Genomic DNA, 26,332 nt, shown 5'->3' with positions numbered 1-26,332 from the left:
ATATACTTTCTGTTTTTGTTTTTTGAGATAGGGTTTCTCCATATAGCCCTGGCTATCCTGGAACTCATTCTGTAGACCAGGCTAGCCTTGAACCCATAGATCCTTTGCCTTTGCCTCCAGAGTGCTGGGTTTAAAGGAGTGTGCCACTATACCAGGTTGAAATGTACATTTAAATAATGAACTGGCATAGTAATATTATAGGCCTCATACATCCTTTCTGAGAATTCAAGAATCTTGGGAAGTTTATAGTTCAGCGTGACCATGTGGGAACAGTTTTATATTGAATGTTACAGGCAATAAGGAGGAGAGGCACCTCTGAGGGTTTTGTGCAGGTAAAATGTCATTTCCATTTTCAGTTTTAACATTTTATTTCTGTGTTGTAGAAGCTGGTTCTCCCTTTCCTGGGACAATGGGGGTCCCAGGGATTGAACTCAGGACGTCAGGTCTGGTGACTTTTGGGGTTTTTTTGTTTGTTTGTTTTTGAGACATGTATGACCCAGGCTGGTCTGGAATTCACTACGGAGCCCAGGCTGACCTTGAATTCTTGGTCCTTCTGCCTCAGTCTTCTGGGACTGACTTGGGCTGAGGTTTCCTCTAAGGTCAGCAACTTAGCTCTGCAGTAGAAGGGGAGTGGCTTTGCAGCCCCTTCCTCAGTTTCCCCTCCTGCAGTATGGACTCTTGGTGGCACCTTCCTCAGAGCTGAGGTTCTGTGGATCCTAAGGCATTCCACAGAGCTCGTAGCACCTAGAACCACTCAGCAAACAGGAAGGCGCATTACAGGCACAACGTGGACAGCTACCCTTGGCAAGCCTGTCTCCCCACAGTTTCCAGGAGCACACTGGTCAAATAACCTCCCCACTCAAGCCTCATAACAATCTTTATTTCAGTTTTAATACGTTATTTGTTTTATTTGTGTGTGGACAGGCACACCTGCCATGGTGTGTGTGTGTGGTGAGCAGAGTACAGATGTGGGGATCAGAGAAGAACTTGCAAGAGTCAGGTCTCTCCTCTCACCATTTGAATCCCAGGAATCAAACTCAGGTCACCAGGCTTGGCAGCAAGTGCCTTTTACCCAGTGAACCATTTTGCTGGCCCCTAATGTGGCCTTTTGCATCTAGCCTCCTAAAGTGGCCATAATGTCTTTAAGATTGACTGGCTGTCGCCTGTAGCAATAAGTAGCTCTTTTTGTCTTCCTGAAGAATATTCCATGGTACGGACAGACCCTGGCTCAACATTCACTCCTGGATACACAATTGGCCATTTCAAGTCATTGGCAATAATGAATAAAGCTGCTATTTCCACTGTGGTTACATTCATGGGCAGTGGGTTTTCTGGCAGGATGCAGGGCAGTAGTTAGCTGGAGGACAATTTTTAATTAGAGTTCAAGAGAAAAGCAATTTGTTGGACACACTGAAATCCCAGCAGCCACTGGGAAAGGAGGAGAGCAAGTGGAAACTGGAAAGTCATACCATGTGACCTAGGGTCCAAGAAAGCAGGCGGGCTAGGCCAGCAAGAGGGCTTAGGGGATGAAGGTGCTTACTGCCAAGTCTGGAGACCTGAGTTCAATACCCAGGACCCATATGATGGAAGGAGAGACTCTGCTCCCACAAGCAGTTCTCTGACCTCCACATACACAATGGTACATATGTACGTGTATGTCCCTTAGACACACATACAAATAATTAAATACATATAAAAAGAAAGCTATCAGGTTTGACATTAGTGGTCTGCAAACATTTGCATGGGGCATGGAGAGTCAGAGGGGTCTTCAGAGAAAATAGTGAGAAAGCCAGAGGGTCAAATGGAACATTCTTAGGATTTTGTTCACTGTGCAAGCATTTTTATAAAAATGGTGTGTCCTAATTTGCTTTCTATTGCAATGGTAAAGACCATGGCCAAAAGAAATTTGGAGGCAAAAAAAAAAAAGAGAGTTTATTTCATAATACAACTCTCAGGGAAAAGTCCTTCATGGAGAAAGTCAGGATAGGAATTGACAGCAGGAGCCTAGGGGTAGGAACTGAAACAGAGGCCATGGGGAGTGTTCCTTACTGGCTGTGTTTATTTGAATTAGAAAGGCTCTGTGTGGCTTGAATAAAAATGGCCCCCATAGGCCTCTAGCTAGCAGCACTATTAGGAGGTGTGGCCTAAGGTTTCAGAAGCTCAAACCGGGCCTAGTGGTTCATTGTCTCTTCCTGCTGCCTGTAGATCCAGATGTAGAACTCTCAGTCACCTCTGCAACACCATGATGATAATGGACTAAACATTTGAAACTATATGCCAACCCTAATTAAGTGTTCTACTTTATAAGAGTTGCCACAGTCATGGTGTCTCTTCACAGCAGTAAAATCCTAAAACAGGAATTGGTACCAGGAGTGGGGTATTGCTGTAATAGGCCTGACTACATGGCTTCTCCTTTGCAGAAAGTGGATTTTCAGACTTTGGATTAAGAAAGCAGTTGAATTCTTTAATCAGAGCTTAATGGACCATACTGGGAAGAGTGTGGAAGACAGTTATGGAGAGGGTGATTTGAACTGTGGGGGCTTGGCTCAAAAGGTTTGAGAGGAGATTACTAAGTGGACTATAAGCCCTATCTTTTCTTTTTCTTTTTTAAGATTTATTTATTTATTATATGTAAGTACACTGTAGCTGTCTTCAGACACACCAGAAAAGGGCGTCAGATCTCAATACAGATGGTTGTGAGCCACCATGTGGTTGCTGGGATTTGAACTCTGGACCTTCAGAAGAGCAGCCGGGTGCTCTTACCCACTGAGCCATCTCACCAGCCCAAGCCCTATCTTTTAATAATTTGGTGAAAAATGTGACTGTTCCTGCCCTTGTCTAAAGAACATATGCCTGAATGTGGTGGTTTGAATAGGAATGGCCCCTATAGACTCATGTGTTTGAATGCTTGGCCCATAGGGAGTGGCACTATTATGAGGTGTGGTCTTTTGGAGTAGATGTGGCCTTGTTGGAGGAAGTATGTCACTGTGGGGGTGGGCTTTGAGGTCTCTTATGCCCAAGCTCTGCCTAGTGTAGAAGTCAGTGTTCTCCTGACTGCCTTCAGATTAAGATGCAGAACTCTCAGCTCCTTCTCCAGCACCATGTCTGCCTGGATGCTGCCATGCTTCCTGCCATGATGATAATGGACTAAGCTTCTGAACCTGTAAGCCAGCCTGATTAAATGTTGTCTTTTATAATAGTTGTCATGGTCATGGTGTCTCTTCACGGCAATGAAACCCTAAGACAGTGAGGCTAGGTTCAGGAGTTATGGATTAACAGCTTTGGCAAAGGCTATTTCCAAACATCATCTGAAAGCATCAACTGTGCTGTGCAGCTGTTAGTGGCCAGTCTTATGCAAATATATAATGAAAAGGAGAAACTGAGCAAGGAAAAATACAAAATATACAGCTTGGGGAGAAAAGAGCACCTGGAAGTGTAACTGATTAAAGAAAATTCAGATGCTACATGGAGAAAAGGGCGCAGTGACCTCAGAGCAAAGTTCCACCCAGCTAAGCTTCCAACCTGTGAAAATAATTAAAGAAAAGCAAAACAGAATGAAAGAAAAGGACTAGGCATGGTAGTGCAAATCTTTAATCCCAAAACTCAGAAGGTAGAGGCTGGCAGAGTTCAAGGTCAGCTAGGTCACCACAGTGAACTCTAGGATACCCAAGCTTAAGCAATGAAGAAAAGCATGGAAGTCAAAAAGCTGGTGAAAATGTACTTGAGCCGGGCGTGGTGGCACATGCCTTTAATTCCAGCATTCAGGAGGCAGAGGCAGGTAGATTTCTGAGTTCAAGGCCAGCCTGGTCTACAAAGTGAGTTCCAGGACAGCCAGAGCTATACAGAGAAACCCTGTCACGAAAAACCAGAAAAAAAAAAAAAAAAAAAAAAAAAAAAAGAAGTACTTGAACAAGGGCATGTTCCAGTCCCAGAAAGCAGCAGGATTTGGCAGCTTCAGCCACATGGTTCTGGCCTTAGAGTTTAAGAGGTAAGGACAGGAGAAAGAGGTTATAGAATCTCCCTCTGTGACTGAGAAAAGCCACTGAGGGCAGGTGTGTGGCGGGGTGGGGGTGGGGTGTCCCTGCTCGGAGGCCAGAAGAGGCCATTGCGTGAAGCTGTAAACCTGACGCCTGGATTGCCTCGGAGGCCCCAAGGTTTTGGAGATGCCAGAGCTGTGGGATACCTGTTGAGAAAGCTGCCAACAGAGCCGAGTGTGCTGCAGTCAGCAAAGCTGACAGGAGCTGGAGATCTGAAGAGCGCTTTGACATCAGACGTGGAGATGTAGAGTTTGGAGTTTGCCCCTCTGGTTTTCAGTCTTTCCTTGCTCCAGTGTTTCTTCACTAGGCTCCCTTCTCTCCCAGTTAGAAGAGTAAACCCTGTGCCAGTGTGTGTTGGATGTATGGGGGTCTGCTTTTCATTTTGATTTTATTGTTTATATTTATATTTTACAGTTAAGAGATTGCATGAATCTCAGAAGAGACTTTGAACTTTGGACTTTTAAACCCGGTAGAGGCTGTGATGGAGTATGAGGACTTCTGGAGTTGGATTTAATGCACTTTTGCATTGTGATGAGACCAGCCTATGGGGCCAAGCAGTGGAATAAGGTGGTTTGAATAAAAATGGCCTCCATAGGCCCATAGGGAGTGGCACCATAAGGAGGTGTGGCCTTGTTGGAAGAGGTGAGTCACTGGGCAGTAGGCTTTGAGGCTCCATAAACTCAAGCCAGACCTAATGGCTCACTGCCTCTTCCTGCTGCTGTGAAACCAAAAGCAGAACTCTCCACTACCTCTTCCCACAATGTCTCCCTGCACGCCACCGTGCTTCCTGCCATGACAATGGATTACACCTCTGAACTGTAAGCCAGTCTCAACTAATTGTTTTCCTTTATAAGAGTTGCCTTGGTCATAGTGTCTCTTCAACACAGTAGCACAGTGACTTAGATACTAGCCAAAATCTCATAGCTTGCTTAGCATGCTTTCTTATACGGCCAGAATCACCAGGCCAGGGTGTTACCATCCATGGTGGGCTGGACCCTCTCACATCAATAATCAAGAAAAAAAATGCCCCACAGACTTGTCTACAGGCCTATCTAATGAAGGGGTTTTTTCATTTGATGTTCCTGCTTCCTAGATAACCCTGGCTTTTGTCAAGTTGACAAAAACTTCTTAACATAAAGAGGTAGGAGGAAGGAAAGTCACACTTTTAAAAAAATTGTCATTATCAGGGCTGGAGAGCTGGCTCAGCAGTTAAGAGGACTGGATGCTCTTCCAGAGGACCCACTTTGGTTCCCAGCACCCTCAAGGCATATCACAACCACCTGTAACTCCAGTTCCAGGGGATCCAATGCACGTGGTGCACATACATACATGCATGCATGTAAAACACACATAAAATAAAATAGGATAAAATAATCATGATCTGCCTGTGATGTGTGTGTGGTGTTGATATGTGCGATGTGTGACGTTGATATGTGTGGAAGTGTGTGTTCGTGCACTTGACATGGCTCATGTGTGGAGGCTGCTCACAGGTGGTTGCTGGCTGTCCCTTTACACCTTTGGGTGTTTGTTTGTTTGTTTGTTTGTTTTTTGGTTTTTTGAGACAGGGTTTCTCTGTTGTAGCCCTGGCTGTCCTGGAACTCACTCTGTAGACCAGGCTGGCCTCGAACTCAGAAATATGCCTGCCTCTGCCTCCCAAGTGCTGGGATTAGAGGTTAGAGGTGTGCACCACCACTGCCCGGTTACCAGTCTTACACATAATCGGCTTTACCTGTGGAGTTATCTCATGGACTCTTGTTTGATTTTTTTTTTTTGAGACAGGGCTTCAAAAAATGTAAACTCTGATCCTCCTGCCTCTACTTAACACCAGCATACCAGGATAAATACACTTATATGTGTGACTATGTGCTATAAATATGTATCAGTATGTATTCATATGCATAAATATATAATATATAATGCATTATATAATATATACCATACATAAATATGTAATATATATCATTCATGTGATAGATATATAGATATAGATAAAACAGCACTTGGGACTGTAGCTCAGTTCCAGAGTACTTGCTTAGAACATCCATGAAAAAAAAAATTGTGAGCATGGAATTCCAGGGTACTGCAGCGCCAGAGACAGCCAAGCATCCGGTGACTCGGTCATATATCCAAAGAAAACAGGAAGCCTGGGACCTGCCCCTGTGGCCTCTCTTTGTGACTTCAAGTCCCGAAGGCAGGCCTGGACACACTGCCTGGCTTTGGCTTCCTTTCCTAGCTCCGGAAAGAGCAAAGAAAACAATCTTGTGAGGCCCTGGTGGCTTATGTTGGGGTGGCATACCTTACTGGCCCTGTGGTGGCTCTGTGGACTGAAGCCTGCCTCCTCCCGGCACCCAGATTACCACAGAAGATATTGTGGCCCAATAGGACCCAAGCCACCTTTGGCCAACCTGGAAATGGAATCCGAAATCTTTGCACTTGAGATTGTTATCACACTAGAAGATCATTCATTTATTCATTCACTCATTCAGTCACTCATTCACTCACACACTCATCTACTCACTAACTCATTCTGTCATCTAGGAAAAAGTTCATTCACTCATTTGCTCATTCATTCATTCACTCAGCCACACATTAATTTATCAGTCTCTTTTTCTTTTGTTGTTTTTTTTTTGAGATAGGGTTTCTCTGTGTGGCTCTGACTGTCCTGGAACTCAGTCTGTAGACCAGTCTGGCCTCGAACTCACAGAGATTGCCTGCTTCTGCCTCCCAAGTGCTGAGATTAAAGGCATGTGCCACCAACATGATGTGGCTTAATTTATCATTTTCATGTGCTCAGTCATTCATTCACTCAGTGAGTCATCAGTTTACCAAAATGGGCTGCTGGCTGGAGTGTACATGAGCAGTCCTGTGAGGCTGCCACACTCAGGGAGGGCTTTGCTCCTCACTCTTGTTGGAAAAGTGTCCCTGCCATGTCACCTCGCCTGCCTGTGGGTGATACAGGGCTCTCTGGTATCAGCAGTTCTATTCATGGCACACACACACACACACACACACACACACACACACACACACATTATATTTGTGGTGCTAGGAGTGGATCCCAGGGTCTCACACATTTACCATGTGCACACTCTGAGCCACACCCCCAGGCTCCACTGGGGTACTCTAGGCAGGTGCTCTACTTCAGAAGTACATGTTCTTTTTTTTCTTTCTCTCTTTCTTTCTTTCTTTCTTTCTTTCTTTCTTTCTTTCTTTCTTTTCTTTTTTTTTTTTTTTTTAGTTTTTTCGAGACAGGGTTTCTCTGTATAGCCCTGGCTGTCCTAGAACTCACTTTATAGACCAGGCTGGCCTCGAACTCAGAAATCCACCTGCCTCTGCCTCCCGAGTGCTGGGATTAAAGGCATGCGCCATCACGCCCGGCACATATTCATTTTTTATGACCACGTTTAAAAGTAAAAAGGGGGGCTGGTGAGATGGCTCAGTGGGTAAGAGCACCCGACTGCTCTTCCGAAGGTCTGGAGTTCAAATCCCAGCAACCACATGGTGGCTCACAACCATCTGTAATGAGATCTGACTCCCTCTTCTGGAGTGTCTGAAGACAGCTACAGTGTACTTACATATAATAAATAAATAAATCTTAAAAAAAAAAAGTAAAAAGGGAGGAAACTGCATTTCAGGAGTAAGGCTTGGCTTGTGCAAAGGTCTAGAGACAGCTGCAAAAGGCCAAACACAAAAAGACAGGTTACACAAACTGTGGGGTTGGAGAGAGGGCAACGTATTTGCTGCTCTTGCTGGGGACCCGGACTTGTGGACCAGCACCCACAGCAGGCGATTCTCATCTGCCTGTACCCACAGTCTCTTCTAACTTCACTTGCTCACAAGTGATGCATACATGCAAACTCAACCCCCCGTATATAATAAATCTTTAAAGAAAATGTGCATGTTATATGTGTATGTTTACCTGTGTAGGGTGCATGTGCACATCTGTGGAGGTCAGAGGTCACATCGAAAGCTTCTTCTATCACTCTCCATTTTATCTATCTATTGTAGCGATTATTTTGTTGTGTTTATTTGTTTGTTTGTTTTTTGGTTTTTTTTTTCAAGACAGGGTTTCTCTGTGTAGCCCTGGCTGTCCTGGAACTCATGCTGTAGACCAGGCTGGCCTTGAACTCAGAAATCCGCCTGCCTCTGCCTCCCAAGTGCTGGGATTAAAGGCATGTGCCACCACTGCCTGGTAGTAGCTATTATCTATTTATTACTTATCTATCTACTGTCAATCATTTTCTAAGACAGGGTTTCTCTGTGTAGCCCTGACTGTCCTGGAACTAGAGCTGTAGATCAGGCTGGCTTGGAACTCACAGAGATCCTCCAGCCTCTGCCTCCTGAGTGTTGGGATTAAAGACATGTACCACCAATATGCTGGCCATTTAATTAAAAAACAAAGCAAGACTATTTTTTTTCTTTTGAGGCTGGAGGGGGACTGAACTTGGGTTGTCAGTCTTACCAAGCAAGGGTTTTTCATCCCTTGAGCCATCCTTCCTTTTTTGAGACAGGGTCTCTCACTCTACCTGGTGCTCACAGATTCAGCCAGGCTGGCTGGAGAGTGAGCTCCAGGGATCCTGCTGTGTCTGCCTCCCTCCCAGTTCAGTTACAGACATGCTTCACCATGCCGGGTTTTCACATGAGTGTGTGTAGGACCTGAACTTGGGTCCTCAGGCTTGAACTTTACACACTGAACCATCTCTCTAGACTCACCTGGATATGTTTTAATGCCACAATGGCTCACATCACAAGCTCGTGGAGCAAATGAACACTATTGGCAGGTCAGGAGTACATGAGAGCAGAGTCCAGAATTAGACATTTTAGCAGCAGCTGTGCCCCAGGTCTTAGGCACCCCAGAGATGTGGAGAATCCAATTATTGATGTCTCAGTGAATGGAGCGGTGTTCCAGGAAAGGGAGCAGCATTGCACAGCAGCATGAATGGAGGGAAAACTTTTCCTTCTGTTTAAGACAGGGCCTCAGGTAGCCCAGGCTGGCTTCAAATCCCTCAATAGATAGCCAAGGCTGGCCTTAAACTCCAGATCCTCCTGCTTCCTCCTACCAAGTGCTGGAGTTAGATGTGTGTGTCCTGCCACGCCCAGCAGAAGGTCTCCAACCCCTCTTTTCTCACACAGACAGTGAACTAGCCTACAAGGCAGCGGACCCACCCCCTTCTTACCTCCCTGTCAGCCCCATCTACATCCAGTCCTGATCATGTCTCCCAGAAGGAAGCAAGGTAGTCTCCTCTGCCCAGGTGTACCAGCCCTACCTACACCTCATCATGTGGAGGCCAAAGTCTCTCCAATCTGAGCAGCTGCAGGAGCACCCCTACCCCGCCCAGCTGAGTCAGACATGGCAGTGCCATGCAGAGGTGTGGCCTTGACAATCGGGTCTGGCAGGGACCTGGGTGGTGCTGGGCACGATCTTAACCCGAAGGGATCTTTGAAACCACCCTTTCTGAAACCAGCGCCACTCTGAAAGTCCCCTGGCTGGGGTTAGGCTCCTATTAGCTTCTCCAGGGAATCAGGGCTCTGGAGGCCTGCTCCCCCTACACAGATTCATGCGTTGTGCTGTGACTCACCAGAAGCCCTCACTGAGCAGAAGAGAAAAATCAAGGCTCCGAGAGGTTGAGAAATTGATCTATAGGTCACACAGCCAGGCCTGGATTGGAACCCAACATCTTTCTTTTGGGGGTGTGCATCAAGCTCTTTGTGTCCAATTTTTAATCTGACACAGATACATTGAGTCCAGACCTTAACTCTGATATGGATACATTTTAAATCTGACATGGATACATTATGTAAGTAGGGCAAGTCTTGGGGTTTCTCAAGTAAAAGAGAGCATGCTAGCTAGCACTCACAAGCAGAGGGTAGGGGATGAACCCACAGTCAGTGAAAGGTCCTGGAATAAGCGTAGGCCACATCCTAGTGTTTCAAAGGAATATTTAGGGGTCGGAAGCAGGAGGACAGTTGGGCTGAAGTCCAAGAGGGAGGCTATGAGGACAGAGTGGTAACAGGGCAGTTTATGCAAGGCCTGGAGGGATGGACTATGACCCAAGTGAGGTGGGCCACGGAGGCTCTGCACAAGGAAGGATAGGTGAGACACAGATGCCGCCAAGACAGTGCACAATGGAAGCATCAGGAAGGATCCAGCTCCATGTTCCCTACCTGGCCTCAGAGGAAGAGGCAGGGACCTGAGTAACACTGAGTGTGGCCCAGCACAGTCGTGGGTGGAGTTATATTCTGCATCTCCCAGGCAGAAGCCACTGGACCACGCTGAGTAGGTGCGTGGGCTCCTGACAGCTGTGTACACAGATCAAGAGCAGATGGATACCTAGGGGGTTCCCCTACCATCTAGGTCTCCTTCCTGTGCCTTCAGAAGCTGATACAGATTTGCTGGGCAACTGGGGCAAGTCACCCTGCCCTCTGGCTCCAATTTCATCCTCTGTAGATGGGGCTCCTGCTAGCATCCATCCATAGGTGGGATAACGAGCAGCACTCAAAAAAGCTCTGAGGCAGACATGTCCTGTGCTGCACAGCTGCCTACCCTACCAAGACTGTTTTGACCGTGACTGCTCAGAGGGCTGAAGCTACTCAGGAGAAGGTGTGGAGGCAGCAGACAATTGGCATATCCAAAGATGAGCCAGGACTGAAAAAATTCTAGGAAACTGTTATTGGGAAAGGAGCTGTTGGGAAGATATTTAAGGCCACAAATTAATGAAGACATCCTACAACTTCAGGTAATCAGAAACTTCCGGACTGGCTCGCTCAGGTATCGATACTGGCTTTCTGAGTCACACCTCCTAGAGTGACACCCCTGAGCTTAGCTGGACTCATCCACCTCTCTACTGCAACCCAGAGACTGGCAGGAAGTCCCTTGAGCACCTTTTGAGGCCTACTATGTAAAAGCCTCCACACTGCTAGGCTTCAGTTAACCCACTTGTCAGTAGTGGAAAACAACAGTTCTTCCCACCTATGTCCATTGAGCGACTATAAACAAAACCTTAGTAATTATTGTGTGACATTGATGTTGTTTTTTAGGCAGCGTGCCTCCGGGACTAGTGAGGACCTAACTTTTTTGTTTGTTTGTTTGTTTTGTTTTGTGTTGTTTTTTCGAGACAGGGTTTCTCTGTGTAGCCCTGGCTGTCTTGGAACTCACTCTGTAGACCAGGCTGGCCTCGAACTCAGAAATTAGCCTGCCTCTGCCTCCTAAGTGCTGGGATTAAAGGCATGAGCCACCACTGCCCGGCTGACCTAACAGGTTTTGATGTTCCGTATTTTTTCTTCCCAGCCCAACAGAAGACTCAGTTTCCCCATCTTGACCCCAGTGGGAGGGGAACACTCCCTTCCATGCCCTGCCCCTGCTCCACACCCACCCCATGCCCTGCTCTGCCTGGTCCCCAGCTCCCTAGCCCATCGCAGAGATGAGCCACTCACAACGTCCCGCCCATCAAGGACCGTCCCTCATAAGCCACGCCCACAAAGATCCTCATCTCTCCAGCCTTGTCCCGGTCCCTATCCTAGAGCAGCGACATCCCAGATCACAGCCTGCTCCATCCTCCTGTCAGCGCTGTCTCCTCCCCATCCCCAGTATTTCTGTCCCACTCTCAATGCTGGCCCCACGGCATCCCAGAAAAGGCTCCGCCCTATCTAGGGAAAGCCCCGCCCCCTCCAGAGAAGGCTCCTCCCCATCCTAGAGTTGGCCCGGCCTCGCCACCACGCCCCGAGAAGACCCCGCGTCATTCCCGTCTTGGTTCCGCGGCTGGGGCGGGTCGAAGTGCAGGCCCCGCCCCATCAGCACAGGCCCCGCCTCTCCCGCGCGCCTGCTCCGCCCAGCCCGGCTGCCCAGACTCGGGAGGCTGCGGCGGGACGCGGGGCGTCATGGCGGCCTCGGAGCGCCGCGCCTTCGCTCACAAGATCAACAGGTAGTGAGAGCGGCCGCGGTCACGGCCACTCTGGGCGGGACGGGCGAGTGCTGGAGATGGCGGGCAGCGGGGGCGTGCCGGGCTCCCCGAGGACTTCCCGGAGGAGGAAGCGCATCCCGGGTCCGTGCGGGCCGGGCTCCGAGAGTGCTAGGCTGCATTCGGACCCTCTTGCCGTCCTTCCCTTCACCAGCCTGGGGAAATTCGCACCCCTCCCCCGCCCAGGGTCCCGGGACCCAGCTGTCTGGAGCTGGGGACAGCTGGGGATAGCCCCTCAGTCTCCTGCCCCAGCCTCTCCCAGCACCGGCTGGGCGTGGGAGGGGGCCGAGGGGGCTGGGGACTGAACCAGCTGGTGGGCAGACAGGGGAGGGACAGGCAACAGATGCTGGGGGATCCCCTTCCATGGACACTGGATTGTGAGAGAGGCTCAAATCTGGGGTAGGTTAGAAATCATCCCAGGTAAATCATCCCAGGTATCCGATCCTCTGGAGACCTGTCTGACCACCTTAGGTGAGAGAAGCCACTCTGTGGGTCCCACCCTGATGGAGACACAAGAAAGTTGCCCCATTCTTGGATTTCGCTCTGGTGGGACAAACATAGATGTGTCCGTGGTATGGTGTGGATGCATAAGACAGGAAAGGGAGGATAGGGTCTCAATGGTAGGCCAGGTAGAGTTAAGCACAGACCTAAAGGAGCGAAGGAAGAGATCTGCCCATCATCCAGGAAAGAAGCAAATGCAAAGGCCCTGGGGCCACAGAGGGACCAATAGGAATAGATTTTATAGGGCCTACGCCTTGTAGGCCAGAAGGACTTTGACTGTGACCCCAAGTGAAGTGAGAGCCACAGAGAGTTCTGGATAGAGGAGGGTTGTGATCTGGGGCAGAGCAGTTGGGCAGTTTTCTGTTTGTTGTCTTGCCTCCTAAGTCCTTATGCCTTTAGCTCAGGTGGGAAAGATGTGCAGAATGATCCTGGGCCTTGATGTAGTGAGGGAGCCCAAGATTTCCCAAGCAGCCTGGTAGATAAATAGATGCTTCTGCACATTCACCTACCTATTGAGTTCTCCCACAACCCCAGATGAACCTGCAACTGAATGGAGTCTTGGTTTTACTTTGTTGTGTTTTGTTAGTCTGGGATGGGGTCACGTAGCCCATGCTGACCTCAGATGCACTATGTAGCCAAGACCGGCCATGAACTCCTGGCCCCCCCTGCCACACTCAGTTTCCATGGTAACCACATCTACAGCACCTTGCTTTTGTGTTTGCTTTATTTTGAGAAAGGTTCTCACCCTATCCTAGCATTCACTTACTGTGTGTACATGTGTATACCACTCTCGTTGTGTGTGTGTGTGTGTGTGTGTGTGTGACAGGATGCTTGTAGGAAGGAGCCTTTTCTTTCCACTTGGTTTCCTGGGATTATACTCAGGAGGCTCAGCAGCAAGTTGCTCCTGAGCCATCTTGCCAGCCTCCCTCTATTTTCATTTTTGAGGCAGGCTCACTCAACTGGGATCTGGAGCTCCAGATAAACTGGTCAGGGAACTGGCCCTGGGGATCCTCTTGTCTCTGCTCCCTGTTATATGAGTTCTGAGTCTGGCTTTTTTTTCTTTTTAAAGTTTTGCTTATTTTATGTATGTACACTATCTTCAGACACATCAGAAGAGGATATTTGATCCCATTACAGATGGTTGTGAGCCACCATGTGGTTGCTGGGAATTGAACCTAGGACCTCTGGAAGATCAGTCAGTGCTCTAAACCAAACCGCTGGAGCCATCTCTCCAGCCCCTGTGTCTGGCTTGTCATCTTCCCTGTTATAACGATAGGCCCAGTAACCCTTGCCAGCCTGGGAGGAGCACCACAGTTGCTACAGTGTCTCTTGTTGCACTTGCAGCCTGATTTCTAAAACCCAGTCAATTCAATTCAGTGTGGTACTGCTTTTAAAAAACGACACTTATTCTTGCATGATGTGTGTGTGTGTGTGTGTGTGTGTGTGTGTGTGTACACACGTGTCACAGCACAGGTGAGAGGTTGGAGGTCAACTTGAGGGTGGTGATCGATCCCTCCCCCTTTGCATAGGTCAAATTCAGGTCATTACACTTGGTGGCAAATGCCCTTGCCTGCAGAGCCATTTTGCAGACTATCTCTGTTCTTAGCAATGTCTTCTGCCAGCAATGGTGGCAAATGCCTTTAATCCCAGCACTTGGGAGGCACAGGCAAAGTGGATCTGTGAGTTTGAGGTCAGCCTGGTCTACAGGTCACATTCCAGGATGGCCAGGGCTACACAGAGGACCCCCCAGGGGTCTGGGGGAAGGTCTTCTACCAGGACACCTAAAACAGTTAGACTTGGGGGTGAACTATGGAGGTGGCTCAGCATAATGATGCATGCCTGGTTGTGAACACAAGCCCAGCCTGGTTACAATGTGAAACTGGGGCCAGCCTAGACTGTACAAGACTGTCTCAAAAGATGTTTTGGAGGTTAGGAAGATAATGAAGTCAGTAAACAACCATGCAAGCATGAGGCCCTGAGTTCAGTGTCTGACATCCGAGTACAAAATAGCTGGGACTAGCGGTAACCTTGGGGCTCTGGGAGCATGGAGAACAGTGGCTTCCGGGAGCTGAGGCTGGAGAATGGTGGCTTCCGGGAGCTCACTGTCCTGTCCTGATGGAGAGCCCCAGGCCAGTCTCAGACAGTAAGATGAATGGTTCCTGAGGACACATGAAGTTGACCTCTGACCTCCATCTGTATGTAGGCTTGCTCTCTCTCTCTCTCTCTCTCTCTCTCTCTCTCTCTCTCTCTCTCTCCCCTCTCCATGCACTTCTACCCAGTTACTCCCTAGTTGGGGCATAAGGCCACTGTAGGAATTTAGAACACGGCAGTGTCCCACCCTCTCTAGCCTTTTCTCCGGACAAAGAGACCAGCTGGGCTGGGGCCACAGCCTCGCCCTTATTCTGGCATCTTTTTTTTTGTTTTTTTTGTTTTTTTGTTTTTTTTTTGGTTTGGTTTTTGTTTTTTTTTTCCGAGGCAGGGTTTCTCTGTGTAGCCCTGGCTGTCCTAGAACTCACTCTGTAGACCAGGCTGGCCTCCAACTCAGAAATCTGCCTGCCTCTGCCTCCCAAGTGCTGGGATTAAAGGCATATGCCACCACTGCCCAGCTACCAGGCATCTTTTAAAAAATAATAATGCGGGGGCTGGCAAGATGGCTCAGTGGTTAAGAGCGCCAACTGCTCTTCCAAAGGTCCTGAGTTCAAATCCCAGCAACCACATGGTGGCTCACAACCATCTGTAATGAAATCTGATGCCCTCTTCTGGAGTATCTGAGGACAGCTACAGTGTACTTACATATAATAAATAAATAAATCTTAAAAAAAATAATAATGCCATGGGCTCTGAGTGCCTCAGGCTTCAGGGAAGTCTGCCTGAAGGTTTGATTTTGAGCACAGAGCCTTCATTTTCACTTTAATGTCACTGGGGCTGGAGAGGTGACTCAAGGTTAGGTAAGCTGACCCAGGTTGGGTTCCCATCACCCACATGGTGGCTCACAGTCATCCATAACTCTAGCTCCAGGGGATCGGACACTCTACGCTCTTCTAAACTCTAAGGGCACAAGGCATACACATGGTGCATATGCATACATGCAGGCAGAACACACATACACATACATAATAAATCTAAGTTTACTTTTGTTGCTAGGGCAGTGAGAGGGCCGAGCACGTAAGGGGCTTGCCACCAAGCCAGATATCCTGAGTTTGATTCCCAAGACCCCGTCTCGTATCGTCGCGTGGGAGGAAGAAAACTCCCATCAATTGTCTTTCCCTTGGTTTTGGGTTTGCTCAGGCATGCAAAGCAAGCACCTAACTGAGCTGCTGCCGCAGAAGCACAGCGCTGCCTTCTAGAAACAGCATTAGCTGCTTTATTTTGCACGTGGAAGGGGCATGCAGTGACATGCGTGTGCGTAGTGGAAAGGAATGGGCCCCCCAATTCAGGTTCTCAGCTATTTGGTTTTTAAGACAGACTGGGTCAGGGAGGGGTGGATCATTGTCAGAGTAAGCGTGAGGAGGGATCCCCAGCATCCCCAAAAAAGGAGAGAAAACAGTTATTCAGGCCCACAAAAGATGCCCAAAGTGATGGGGTCAGGCTGCCTTTCCAATCCAGCTCCTTGGGCAGGTCAGACCATGGGGAAGGCTGGGATAGAGTGTCTCATTAATTCCATCCTGTGCCACAGAGGAGCCCTCTGCCACCCTCAGCTGTCGGAGCAGCTCCTTAGTAACTGATGTGAACCAAGGCTATTTCTCTCCCACATGCCACGGTCTGCATGTTTCTGCAGGGTTCCTGTATTGAAAGGCTGAAGTTAAGAGATGGAGGGCAGGGGTGGGGAGTGGCTTGTGCTGGAGCCCCTGCGGTGAATCCTGTGAGGGGCTAAGGGTGTGCCTCAGCCGCAGGAGGCCAGAGGTAATCCTCAGCACTGCAAAACAAAGTAACAGTTATTGAATACCTTCAGGCCCGGGACGCACGTACTGTTCTTTATCTGAGCTGAGGATCCTATTGGTTTCCACGCCCGCCCTCATCCTAGAGTCCCTGAGAACACACGTACAGAACACTTACTGAATGTCAGTAGGGAACTTCTCTGGTCTCCCCAGACCCCTCTGAGGTCAGGGCAGCTGTGAGTGGGTAAACTGAGGCTGAGAGGCAGGAGTGTTGTGCCAGAGCTAGGGGTGCTGGATTGGTGTGCTTGGAGAACCCAGGAAAGATGGAGGGAGCATGTGTCCCTCTGGACCTTGATGGGTCTAGGAGGGAGATGATGGGGGAGGAACCTGTCACTCCCTCGGGCACAGTGGTATTTCCCTGTCTGTGTTTGGTGTAGGGAGGGACTGGGGTGCAGAGAGGCCTGCATCCTGTATCATATGTGTATTTAGTTTTGTGCTTCTGGCAATGGAACCTGTCGCTTGCAGGGACAGCCCTCTGCCACTGTGCTGCACAGAGCAGCTCACTGTTGTTTTTACTTTGTTTATGTGTGTGGCGCCTGAAGTAAGGGGACCCCTTTGGGGACTCAGTTCTCTCTCTCTCCTGTGTGAGTCTGGGGTGGGGACTGAGCTCAGGTATGGGGCAGTGTTTTAAACCTGCTGAGCCATCATCTCACAGGCCTCTTGGTTTTATTTTTAAGCCCTTGTTTTTATTTTTCCTTTCATCACCGAGGTCTCTCCTACAAATAAAACTACCCCCATCCCCCCACCATACCAGCCTGAGTTTACTTGTTTCCCACACCCCCTTCCTGTCTTCCCAGGACTGTGGCTGCTGAGGTCCGGAAGCAGGTGTCCCGGGAACGCAGCGGCTCACCCCACTCCAGCCGTCGCTCCAGTAGTTCCCTGGGGGTGAGTCCCTGCCCAGTGGCTGGCAGCGGAGGGGCACATGCCGCCCTGACGCTGCTTGGACCAGGAGGGCGTCCTTGTCCTTCACCCATCTACACAGATGCAGGGGAGTGTGTGTGTGTGTGTGTGTGTGTGTGTGTGTTCCATGGGTGGTCAGGGGGGTGACACTGGCTTCCTGGACCACCCAGATGGGGCCCCAGGCTAGGGGCTGGAAGAGACTTCCTGCCGCAGTGGGAAGGGGTGGGGCCTCAGGAATTGTCTCTGGCCATTCCTTTTACCATTAGAGTCTTTCCAGACACCAGGGTGTGATTTCCTTCCTGGAGTCCCTGGAGGGAGCCAGCAGGCCCCTAGCCAGGCTGCTGTGGAAAGTCTGAGCTCACTGGCTCCCTAGACCCTCCTCTTACCCAGCAGCTTCAGGGGGGCTCCCCCCACCCACTATTGAAGGCTAAAGTCAGCAGTGACCATACTCCCAGCGTCTCACCAGGGTCACCATGGCCACTGTACTCCAATCAGGTCCCTCTGACGGAGGTCATCGAACCCCTGGACTTCGAAGATGTGCTTCTGAGCCGGCCACCTGAAGTAGAGCCCGGTCCCCTCAGGGACTTGATAGAGTTTCCAGTTGATGACTTAGAACTACTGAAGCAGCCCCGAGAATGCCGGACCACAGAGTCTGGGGTGCCAGAGGATGGGTGCGTTCTGTGCATGCGTGTACTTACATATATATATATATATATATATATATACACACACACACACACACACACACACGAGTCTCATACTCCCAGGTTCACTTACAGGCTCTGGACACCTGTGTGGCCTTGGGTAAATCACTGTCCCTCTCTAAGCCTTCATTTGTTGCATCTCTGTGTTGTTGTTGTTGTTTGTGGATGTATGTGTATGCGCATGTGTATGTGTGCATGTATGTATGTGTGTGCGCATGTGTGTGTGTCTGTGCATGTATGTATATGTATGCACTCAGTTGATAACTGTGAAGGTTCATGCATTCACCTGTGCAGAGGACAAAGGTCAAACTTGGAATTTTCCTCTTTCTCTTTTTTACTGATATGTTGAGGCAGAGTCTCTCACTTGAACCCAGAGCTCACCAAGTTGGCTAGTCTTGCTAGCCAGCTTGCTCTAGGGCTCACCTGCTTCTGTTTTCTGAGTTTGAGACCAGGGATGGGCCACCATGCCTACGTGCTTGTGTGGCAGTCTTCTCCACTGCCTGGCAAGCTCCCCCGACCCCCCACTGACCTCACATAGGGTGTTACCTGCTGTAATCCTGGGTATTATCTATGTGCCTGGTGCCCACGCGGGCAGGAGTTCACCCTGCCTGTTTACCCTGCTGTATTTTGCTGCAGACAGTTGGATGCCCAGGTGAGGGCTGCCGTGGAGATGTACTCAGAGGACTGGGTCATTGTACGCAGAAGGTGGGTCTTACCTGGAGCAGCTCATGGGAGGGGAAGGAGGGTCGAAGGGCTGCACTGTTTGTGGTTTATCCACCCACTCTTCCTTCCTTGAGCAGCTGGATTTCATTAGTTAAAGGTAGGTGTCACTGTTGGCTCACCACAGTCCCCAGCCCCGCCTCCCGCTTAGCCCCGCCCACCTTCCTGCTAGGTACCAGCACCTGAGTACAGCATACAGCCCCATCACTACAGAGACACAGCGAGAGTGGCAGAAAGGCCTCACCTGCCAAGTCTTCGAGCAGGATACCCCTGGGGATGAGAGGACAGGTCCTGAGGATGTGGTAAGAGGTCATCGACTGGGGTCACTGAGGGGTCAGACTCAGGGCTGCTGGCCGACTGGGGTCATTGAGGGGTCAGACTCAGGAAAGTGGCCTGCTCAGCCTTGACCCCACTGAGTAAAGTAAGCCCTGTTCAGGAGTGGAAAGGGTCACAATCATGCACATTTATTGAGTGCTTAGTGTATACTGCCGGCTTGTGCTCCTTTCATCCTGTGAGTGGGGCCACAACCATTATCCCTCTTCACAGGCAGAGAAACTGAGGCACAGCAGAATTACTAATGCTTATATCTCCTCAGTCAGCATTTACTGAACACTTACTGTATGCCAATAATCATTTGTTATTACTAGTGTGAATTCCTCTGTTGTTGTAGGATGTATTTCAGGAGGTGTGGATTCAGCTCAGGGGCGAAGTGTTTGTGCAGATGCTAGGCATGGGTTCCATCCTCAGCTGGGGCAGGGGCCAGGGAGGGAGGTGGAGAGAAGATAAGGGGACGAGATGCAGGAGGAGAAACTGAAGCTGGTAGTCAGGTTAGAGACTCAGAGTCACAGACTGAACTAGATTGGAGTCAGGCTGTGAGCAGAGCTGACTGTAGGTGGTTCTAGGCCAGCCATACACCTGGAGGCAAGAACTCCTCTTCCCTGGCAACGGTGAACAGAGTCTCAAAAGGCTCTGATTGACCCAGCCCAGGAGCCTTGCTTGGAGTTAGTCCTTGGGGCTGGCCAGTGTGGCCATTCCAAGCTTAACCTACAAGCAGAGAAGTTATTAGGTGTGTTCTGATTGGCCAGAGAAGAGTCCCCTGTGAGGTGGGGTAGCCTCCCAGAGCAGCGGTGAAGAGCTCCCTACATAGGAGTATTTCCAGGAGTTTCTGGAGAGGCCAGCCAGGCCCCCAAATGACCCCTGTATTGGTGACCCCTCCTGGCCTGCCCCTCAGCTTCTGTCCCACGTGGACTAGATGTCTACAGGGACAGACTCAGGAGAACAGGTGCATGCAGTTGGCACTCAGTACTTGCACATTCTTTCCTGCAGGATGACCCCCAGCACTGTTCAGGCTCCCCAGAGGACACCCCTCGAAGCAGTGGCGCCTCAGGCATCTTCAGCCTGAGGAACCTGGCAGCGGACTCTCTGCTGCCCACACTGCTGGAGCAGGCAGCCCCCGAGGATGTGGACCGGCGCAATGAAGCCCTCAGGCGGCAGCACCGGGCCCCCACCCTGCTCACCTTGTACCCGGCACCTGATGAGGTGGGTGCCTATTGACTGGCTCACTGCCCCCAGACCAGAGTCCAGCCAACATTTATTGGCTGCATACTGTATACCCATCTTCAGCTAGTAACATTTTTGGATCATTATTTGTCTGACCTTCATTTATTGAACACCAAATGCTTATCTCTACAGTTATTTAGCTATATATCCACTGTACACCTACTGTATACTTCTCTATTTAATCAACCAATGTGCTGCCGACCTGCCTCTTTATCTAGCCATTCATTTGGCATCCAGTGCATTCTATTATGTTTTGTTAACCATTTACTGAACGCTGTATACACGGATGTTCATGTAGTCACTGCTTACTGGATATGTAGTGAATGGAGATATTCCCTGGCTGTGATGGAGTCATCCCCCAATACACCTATTTGAAGTTCAAAGTACAGGAGTCAAAAATGCATTCAGGCTTGCACGGTGCCTCATGACTATAATCCCAGTACCTAGGAGGTAGAGGTTAAGACGATCAGACGTTCAAAGTCAGCCTTGGCTATATAGTAAATGTGAGGCCAACCTGAACTACATGAAACTGTGTCTCTGAAAAATAAACAAAACAAAAAAGAGAACTGGGTAATGCAGGTAGAGATCTTATTGAGTGTCTGTTTAACCTACTTTAGATGTGTTTGGAAAACCTACATTAGCCTGTAGTTGGGCAAAAACATGAGGTGGAAGTCCTATATTATACTAAAGTGTTGACCATTTCATGTGGAGAATGGAAATGTACTGAAATGAAGTGTGGTTGCTTGGTTACACATCCATAATTCTCGAAAGGTCACATACTTGGAAACCTAACTGCTAAGAATCATCCAGCATTTAGCGAATGCTTTCTTTAAATGCTGACAGTTATCCAAACAAGATCTGTTGGCACTTACTGTATACGCATGAGTTGAACCAGCAGTGCTGTGTGGCTGATACTGGGATTACAGCTGAGCACGGAGAGAAGGTGTTCCAGGCTGAGAGCACCATATCGAAAGGCTTGGCAATGAGTCACTGAAGGAAGTGTCATCAGGCTGGGAGCGTGGGGTGCTAGAGCTGGGGGAGTGGGGGGCTGGAGCTGGGGGCTGGGTGCAGCCAATCTTGGGCCAGGCCTCCTAGAACCTCCCTGAAGGATGCATCCCAGAGCCTCCATCACCCATCCCCTATCCCCCGTCCCTGTCCCCCTTGCAGGATGAAGCTGTAGAACGCTGCAGCCGCCCTGAGCCACCCCGAGAGCACTTTGGACAGAGGATACTGGTGAAGTGCCTGTCACTCAAGTGAGTCTGAGGGCAGCCCTGTGGGTTTTCCTGCCAGGACACCCCAGGCTTTTCCTTCCCCTCTCAGAAGACACACACTGCCTCCATCTGCATCAGCACGTGCTGAGCCCCCCAGCCAGCCCCCTCACAGTCCAGTCCCCAAAGCTGTGCCCTTCCTCCCCCCAGCCTCTCTGAGTCCCAAGACCTCCTCTAAGTCTGTGATCCATTCCCTGGTCCTGTGTCCTGTGAGCATTTGTTGAATGACTACGTGAGCCCACAGCTTTCCCAACTTCTGAGATTGGGGCTGAGGGCCAGAATGGAGTTCTGTTTCTGCTCTGATCCAGACAGAAACAGGGTCCAGGAGGGGCAGGACCAGGCTCTGAGTGCACTTCCTGTTCAGCTCCATTCCCACGCTCTTCTGGCTCCTCCAAGGGCTGTTACTGATGAGCCTTGGACTGGCCCGGAGTAGGAGCCAGGCTCCACCCCTCCATCCACTTGTGCCTCAGCAGGAGGTCGGGGGGGCCGGGGGTGGGCAGGTCAGACTCTGGTTTTTACAAGTGTCATGCTGTTGGTCAGGATACCTGTGCTGTTCTGTGCCTCACTTTTCCTACATACACTCACCTGACAGGGGAGGGGGAAGATATTAGTATAATAGCTCAAGGGCTGCCTAAAACAGTGGGGGCAGGGGTGTAGTTCAGAATGCTACCATTTTCAGTGGTAGAATGAATGCAAGCTGGAAGCCCTGGGTCCATCCACAGCACTGCAGAGATGGTGTGTGATCCAGCACTTGAGAGACAGAGGCAAGAGAATTGGGAATTTGAGGTCATTCTTGGGTACAAAGGGAGTTAGAAGCCAGCCTGGGCTAAATCAGACCCTGTCCCAAAAGGAAAAGAAAGAACAAGCAAGCAGGCAGGCAGGCAAGCAGGCACAGAGTGTGCGGATGACAGCTCAAAGAGCCGGCCCCCATTTACCTGCAGGTTTGAGATTGAAATTGAACCCATCTTCGGCACCTTGGCCCTGTATGATGTGCGGGAGAAGAAGAAGGTAGGTGCCCTTTCTTCTCCCTCCCTCCTCCCTCCTCCTCTCTCTTTCTTTTCCCTCCCTCCTCCCTCCTCCTCTCTCTTTCTTCTCCCTCCCTCCTCCCCTTCCTCTTTGCTCCCTCCTTCCCTACCTCTTTTCAGTCATCTGTCCTTCCTCCCCCTCCTCCCTCTCCCTCCTCCCTCCCCCTCCTCCCCTTCATCTTTCCTCTCATTCCTTGGTGGGGTGGCTGTGGAGCAGTGTCTCTCAGCTAGCTGCCTCTCATATCCCCAGATTTCAGAAAACTTCTACTTTGACCTAAACTCGGACTCCGTTAAGGGGCTGCTCCGGGCCCATGGCACCCACCCAGCCATCTCCACCTTGGCACGCTCTGCCATCTTCTCCGTGACCTACCCATCTCCTGACATCTTCCTGGTTGTCAAGGTACCTACTGGGGCCCTACAAGGGGGTGCAGTGGGATAGCATTTCAAGGCTGAGGCAGGGGGATTGTGAGTTTCAGGTGGCTTGGGCTGCTTATAGAAAGTTTATCTTGAAAGCAAACCGGAACAGTTGGGTCTCCCTCATGGATGGGGCAGGAAAGATGAGCTAGTGCATTCTGGGATTTCTTCAGTCATGATTAGGTTTCAACAATGGAGCAACTTGAGTACTTTCAGGCCAGCTGTTGTACAGAGCAGCTAAATCAGACTGTGTCCCAAAAGGAAAGGGTCCTTGAGGTCTGGCTCCTCGAGGTGAAGATTGCAATGGTCATCACGTTATAGATGGGGAAACGGAGGCACAGAACACATAAGAACCTTGCCTGGGGTCCCACAACTCCTGAGATGGTCAGGACTGGAGTTCCAGCCCTGGGGTTCAGGCCCTCAGTCTGTGTCATGGCTGGCCACACCTCAGCCCAGCCGCCAGGGGGGCTACAGCAAACTTCTGCTGCTCGCATGAACACCAGGCATGAAGGGAGGGCAGGGCAGGAGCCTGGAGCCAAGCCTGCAGCAGAGCCTGGGTAGTGTTGCTGTTGGCTTGCTCTATACTGTGTGCCAGCTGCCTTCTTACATAGCCCGGGACCACCCGCCCAGGAAGACACCACCCACAGTGGTGCTCCCACATCAGTCAAGAAAATGCCTCACAGACCAGATTACAGGCCCAGTCTGAGGAGAAGTATTTTCTCCATTGAAATTCCCTCTTTCTAGATAATTCTGGCTGGTGTCAGACGGACAAAAAGCCAAGCAGAGCAAAGTCAGAGTCCCATGAGACTCAATTTCAAAACAACAGTGGACCCCAGCATGGCTCAGCAGTAGAGGGCCTTCCTAGAATCCTCCAGTAAGGGCCTGGGGGTGTCTCCTGGTAAAGTGCTTAGCCAGCATTTCGGAGGCCTGGTTTCCATCCCCAGTCCAGGCGGTGGTGGCTCACGCTTGGGAGACAGAGGCAAGCAGAACTTAGTGAGTTTGAGGCCTCCTTGGTCTTACAAAGCAAGTCTGAGGCCAGCCAGGACTACCCAGTGTGGGCATGTCTTAAAACAAGAAGCAGGTGGAGGGGGTGCGGGAGGAGTGGGGTGGGGTAATAGAGGAATGAAGGGTGAGGTGACTTAGTGGTTCACCGTGTGTTCAGGTCCCAGCACCCATACTGAGAGGATCCAGTGCCCTCTTCTGGCCACCATGGGCACTGCGCTTACAATATGCATAATTAAAAACAAAAATAAAATCTGTTAAAAAAAAGAGAGAGAGGGAAAAAAAGCTGGGTGTAGTGGCATACACCTCCAGTGCCAACACTGAGAAGGCAGAGGCAGGCGAATCTCTGAGTCTGAGGCCAGCCTGGTCTATGCAGAGAGTTCCAGGACAGCCAGGGCTGCACAGCCAGAGCAGGAGTCTTGGGTTCATGCTTAGTCTCGGATGAAGCACGTGTGGGCCGAGGAGGGTCCAGAAGACTGAGAGGGGTCTAAAGGAGTCCCTCTCTGGGCCCTTCTGCCCTGCAGCTGGAAAAGGTGCTGCAGCAGGGGGACATCAGTGAGTGCTGTGAACCCTACATGGTGATGAAGGAGGCAGACACAGCGAAGGTATGTGTGGGTGAGCCGGACAGGGTGGGAGCTCAGGACCTGGGGGTACCGCTCAAGTGAAGGCCACTGAGCAGGGGGGTCGGGCGCGTCTCCCCACAGAACAAAGAGAAGCTGGAGAAGCTGCGCCTGGCTGCCGAGCAGTTCTGCACCAGGCTGGGCCGCTACCGCATGCCCTTCGCCTGGACGGCTGTGCACTTGGCCAACATCGTGAGCAGGCCCCAGGACCGGGATTCCGACTCTGAGGGCGGTGAGGACACTGGCCGCATGCTGGCTCACCCCAGCATTCACCCATCCTGCCCGCCCGCCCCCGCCCCCGCCCCCGCCCCCCTTCAGACATCAGCACTCTGATCTCTAATTCCTGTTGTTCTGCTACCTTGCTGATGTCTCCTAGAACGCAGACCCACCTGGGCCGAACGCCGCCGTCGGGGGCCCCAGGATCGAGGCTATAGTGGGGATGATGCCTGCAGCTTCTCTAGCTTCCGCCCGGCCACGTTAACTGTCACCAACTTTTTCAAACAGGTGACCTTGGTATAGGACAAGGGGTTTGGGAGGAAAACAGATTTCTTTTCCTCCTGGGCCCCCATCTATCTTGGGAACTTTCAGCCCCCTTACCTTGGGGAATCTGTATCTGGCAGGAGGCAGAACGGCTCAGTGATGAAGACCTTTTCAAGTTTCTGGCCGACATGCGGCGACCATCATCCCTGCTGAGGCGATTGCGCCCTGTGACAGGTGTGTGGCACATCCTATAAAGAAAGCAGAGCTGTTGCTCACATAGCCATTCAGCAACCATGCTGAGGAAAATGGGTACCGAGGACCCAACCCTGGGGCATGGATGAGCAGTGGAAGGACCAGGGCAGCTAGTGGGCTTTCGTTCCTGCTGGGTGCAGCCCCCAGAGGCCATCAGGAGGCAGGCAGCTCGGAAGCTGAGGCAGGTGGAAACCAGGTCCTTTCTCCCCAGCTCAGCTCAAGCTTGACATCTCCCCGGCCCCCGAGAACCTGCACTTCTGCCTGTCCCCTGACTTACTTCATGTCAAGCCCTACCCTGACCCCAGGGGACGGCCCACCAAGGAGATCCTGGAGTTCCCTGCCCGCGAGGTCTACGCCCCCCATTCCTGTTACAGGTACAGCATTCTTCCTGTGTGTGCACAGGTGCACGTTTGTGCTTGTGCATTCTTGGGGGGGGGGGGATGCTAAGGGTACGTGAGTGCATGTCTAAGTGTTTGTGGAAGCCAGAGAGCCGCCTTGGGTGCTGCCCCTCAGCTGTTGTCCACCTGGCCTTAACCTTTTTGTCATAGTTCATTTTATTTGGGGGAGGGGTCCAACACACAGTCAGAGGATAACTTTTGATCACTTCTACTGTGTGGGCTTTGAGAATGGAACTCAGGTTTGCCAAGCTTGTGGTGACCTTTGCCCTCTGAATTACCTCAGGATCCCTACCTTTTTTCTTTTTTTTTTTTTCTTTTCTTTCTTCCTTTCTTTCTTTCTTTTCTTTTTTTTTCTCTTCAAGACAGGGTTTCTCTGTATAGCCCTGGCTGTCCTGGAATTCACTTTGTAGACCAGGCTGGCCTCGAACTCAGAAATCTGCCTGCCTCTGCCTCCCGAGTGCTGGGATTAAAGGCGTGCACCACCACACCCGGCTCCTACCTTTTTTCTTTAACATTTACTGTTACTATTATTATTTGTTGAGACAGGATCTCACC

General features: G+C 50.4%; 1 protein-coding gene across 12 annotated transcripts in view; it reads left to right on the top strand.

The window, feature by feature from the left end:
- Positions 1 to 11,785: 11,785 nt before the first annotated feature.
- Positions 11,786 to 26,332, top strand: part of Dock6 (dedicator of cytokinesis 6) — a 52,539-nt gene continuing 37,992 nt past the window's right edge. For 3 of the 12 annotated variants that reach the window (XM_011242553.2, XM_011242552.2, XM_017313426.2), the window contains exons 1-14: positions 11,796 to 11,959; positions 17,232 to 17,319; positions 17,830 to 18,005; positions 18,675 to 18,743; positions 18,931 to 19,060; positions 20,085 to 20,297; positions 21,486 to 21,571; positions 22,528 to 22,594; positions 22,862 to 23,011; positions 24,552 to 24,632; positions 24,732 to 24,879; positions 25,024 to 25,151; positions 25,268 to 25,361; positions 25,591 to 25,753. In XM_011242553.2, the coding sequence (XP_011240855.1) occupies positions 11,916 to 11,959; positions 17,232 to 17,319; positions 17,830 to 18,005; positions 18,675 to 18,743; positions 18,931 to 19,060; positions 20,085 to 20,297; positions 21,486 to 21,571; positions 22,528 to 22,594; positions 22,862 to 23,011; positions 24,552 to 24,632; positions 24,732 to 24,879; positions 25,024 to 25,151; positions 25,268 to 25,361; positions 25,591 to 25,753 (1,637 nt within the window). In that variant the 5' untranslated portion in view covers positions 11,796 to 11,915. Of the gene's footprint in view, positions 11,960 to 17,231; positions 17,320 to 17,829; positions 18,006 to 18,674; positions 18,744 to 18,930; positions 19,061 to 20,084; positions 20,298 to 21,485; positions 21,572 to 22,527; positions 22,595 to 22,861; positions 23,012 to 24,551; positions 24,633 to 24,731; positions 24,880 to 25,023; positions 25,152 to 25,267; positions 25,362 to 25,590; positions 25,754 to 26,332 lie in introns of all 12 variants that reach the window. The other 9 variants (XR_003947928.1, XR_003947929.1, XM_017313427.2 and 6 more) reach the window with 8 other exon arrangements.

Source organism: Mus musculus, chromosome 9 (assembly GCF_000001635.26).
Source record: "Mus musculus strain C57BL/6J chromosome 9, GRCm38.p6 C57BL/6J".
Lineage (NCBI taxonomy): Eukaryota > Metazoa > Chordata > Mammalia > Rodentia > Muridae > Mus > Mus musculus.
The sequence above is the reverse complement of the archived record's forward strand: the minus strand, read 5'-3'. Positions and strand labels throughout refer to the sequence as shown.